The 2,224-nt window shown below is 48.9% G+C and overlaps 1 protein-coding gene across 1 annotated transcript in view; it reads right to left on the bottom strand.

Annotated features, from left to right (window-relative positions):
• Positions 1–2,090, bottom strand: part of TRMT44 (tRNA methyltransferase 44 homolog (S. cerevisiae)) — a 21,347-nt gene extending 19,257 nt beyond the window's left edge. The window contains exon 1 of the mRNA XM_009285429.1: positions 2,036–2,090. Within this exon, the coding sequence (XP_009283704.1) occupies positions 2,036–2,090 (55 nt within the window). The remainder of the gene's footprint in view (positions 1–2,035) is intronic.
• Positions 2,091–2,224: the final 134 nt, after the last annotated feature.

Here is a 2,224-nt window from a genome sequence, read left to right as displayed (position 1 = left end):
AAGCCGGGGCTTTGAAGCCCTAAGCGAGGCGGCCGCGGGCTGTTCGCCTCGCGGCGCAACGGCCGCGGCCAGGGCGGGCGAGAAGCGCCTCCTGTCAGCCCTCCCCGGGGAGCCGCATCCGCTGCCGTGTGGGGCGCGGTGAGAAACTGCTGCGATGCTGTACTGCAGCTGAAAAATCCGGGGTACCGTCTGCTCCCAGAAGCAAATGTAGGCTGGAGGATTTTTAACGTATTTATAGCTTTTGTTTGAGGAAGGTGTGTATTGTTGTGACAGCGGCTACGCTACCTCAGCGTAGAAACGCCTTTCTGAAAGCGGACTCAAAACTGGGAACGCTGACTGGCAACCTGACAGGCCCCCAGCAGCCCGACTCTTCAAGGAAAAAAACTCAGTACGTTTTTTGTAGTAAAACCCAGTACATTACGTAGTTTTTTGGTTTGTTTTTTTTTTTCTCTGAGCAGAAAACGAGACCCCGCACTGAATTTAAGCAGTTCAAATAGCGGTTGTGCAACGAAACCTTAAAGGACTCTTAAAGAAGTGGTTTACTTCCCTGCCTTTAACCTCCGGTGTTGTCTTTCTCTGGGCAACTGTCATCACCAGTTTTTTATTTTATTTTCTAGCGGCTCTGCATTTGCGAGTAATGGTGTTTCTGACAGGATAAGGGTACAATATCGTTATTCTTGACGGCTACCAAGTGTCTGAGCTGTATCATCGTTATGCAAGATAATTGACGGTAATACACTGCAAACTGAAATATTCCCTCGTGATTTGCATACCGTTGTTGTCCAGTCATGAATTTGAATTACTAGCAGGAGCACCTTCCACATAAAAAGGCTTTCAACTCAGCATTTCTCAGTGAAACTGTAGCAGTTCTCAGCAAGTTGAAAATAACATGCGTTATTTTTTACTGCCACATCCACACGCAGATTTCAAAATGTCAGCACAAGGCTGAAATTAACACTGAGGTTACTCCTTAGGGCAGTCCTTTGTTACTTTCCTACTGTAACTGCCTGTTTTGGTTTCCTAATTAGTTTTGAAACTGTTTGCTTGGAACCAAATTATATTAAAACGTTATGTGAAGACAGAGAGAGAAATTGTAATTTTTTTGAAGTATAGGATCCTTTTTTATGAACGCTTAGGTTTTCTCATTTGAGCAATCTCATTGATTTGCAATGTAAATAAAGTTAGATGCAATAACTGCAGTATTTTGATGTAAATTTTTCTCTGTTCTGAGCCAGAAGCCTTGAACTTCTAGGTGATTGACCAGTTTTCCAACTAGAAGAGTAATGTCTGTTTATTTGGCTTCAGGTTGAAATGCTCTTTCTCAATGCCTTCCCCCCCCCCCCCCCCCCCCTTTTTCTTTCCAAACCTGTTGCTCGATAGTGGAACTGCAGCTTCCTAGAACTGATTTGGAAGTCACATGCAGAAATACTATCCTGCAGTCCTCTTCTACTATGTCTGTACTGTCCAGAACTAGAAAATGACTGCCATAAGAGGATTAGGTTGAAAGAAAAGAAAGGCAGCAAGGAGATACATCGAGATGATGAGGGGGAAAAAAAGTGACAGAAAAAGTAGAATGCCAAACTAGTAGTTTCTGTACTTTATTATGCTCATAGTCCATACTGAGCCCTTGGCCAGCCCTGGGCCTTGATGTCCTCCCAGTACCTTTGAGAATTGCTTCTTCCAGCCAGTCCCCATGTTATAATGCGGCCAGCTTCTGTTCCCCTGCTCGATCATCTTTGCATCTTACAAGCGTAACACGGATCTCTGCCATCTGCGTGAAGTGAAATTGCTGGTTGTCATGCGAGCAGGTAGCAGCAGAGGGCGCTCCGACATCTGCTTCTGGGAGCAGCAGAGACGTAAGCCTTTACTCTTGGCGGCAGGTTCTAACACAAAGCGAGATTGGACTCGCAGAGGCGATCAGCTCCGGTGCAGGCGTGCCCCGCAGCGAAGCGGCGGATCGCGGCGTACGGGGGTTTCCTGAGCCGGGGAACCCACAGGGGAGCGCAGAGACCCGCCGGGAGCCGGCAGCTCTCACCAGGGCGGCTGACGAGGCGTGGGTGGGGCCAGGAGCAACAGCTGCCACCCGCCATTCCCGCTAAAGGCAGCCCCAGGGAGCGCTGCCACCAGAAGCGCTGCCAACAGGAGGGGCAAACAGGGCATGGCACATGAGCTAGGGTGTGCCGCAGCAGTCTGCATGGCAGGTCACGGGGCAGGACGGCCACGG

Source organism: Aptenodytes forsteri, unplaced genomic scaffold (assembly GCF_000699145.1).
Source record: "Aptenodytes forsteri isolate BGI_AS27 unplaced genomic scaffold, ASM69914v1 Scaffold88, whole genome shotgun sequence".
Classification (NCBI taxonomy): domain Eukaryota; kingdom Metazoa; phylum Chordata; class Aves; order Sphenisciformes; family Spheniscidae; genus Aptenodytes; species Aptenodytes forsteri.
Note: the sequence above shows the minus strand (reverse complement) of the source record. Positions and strands in the feature narration are given on the sequence as shown.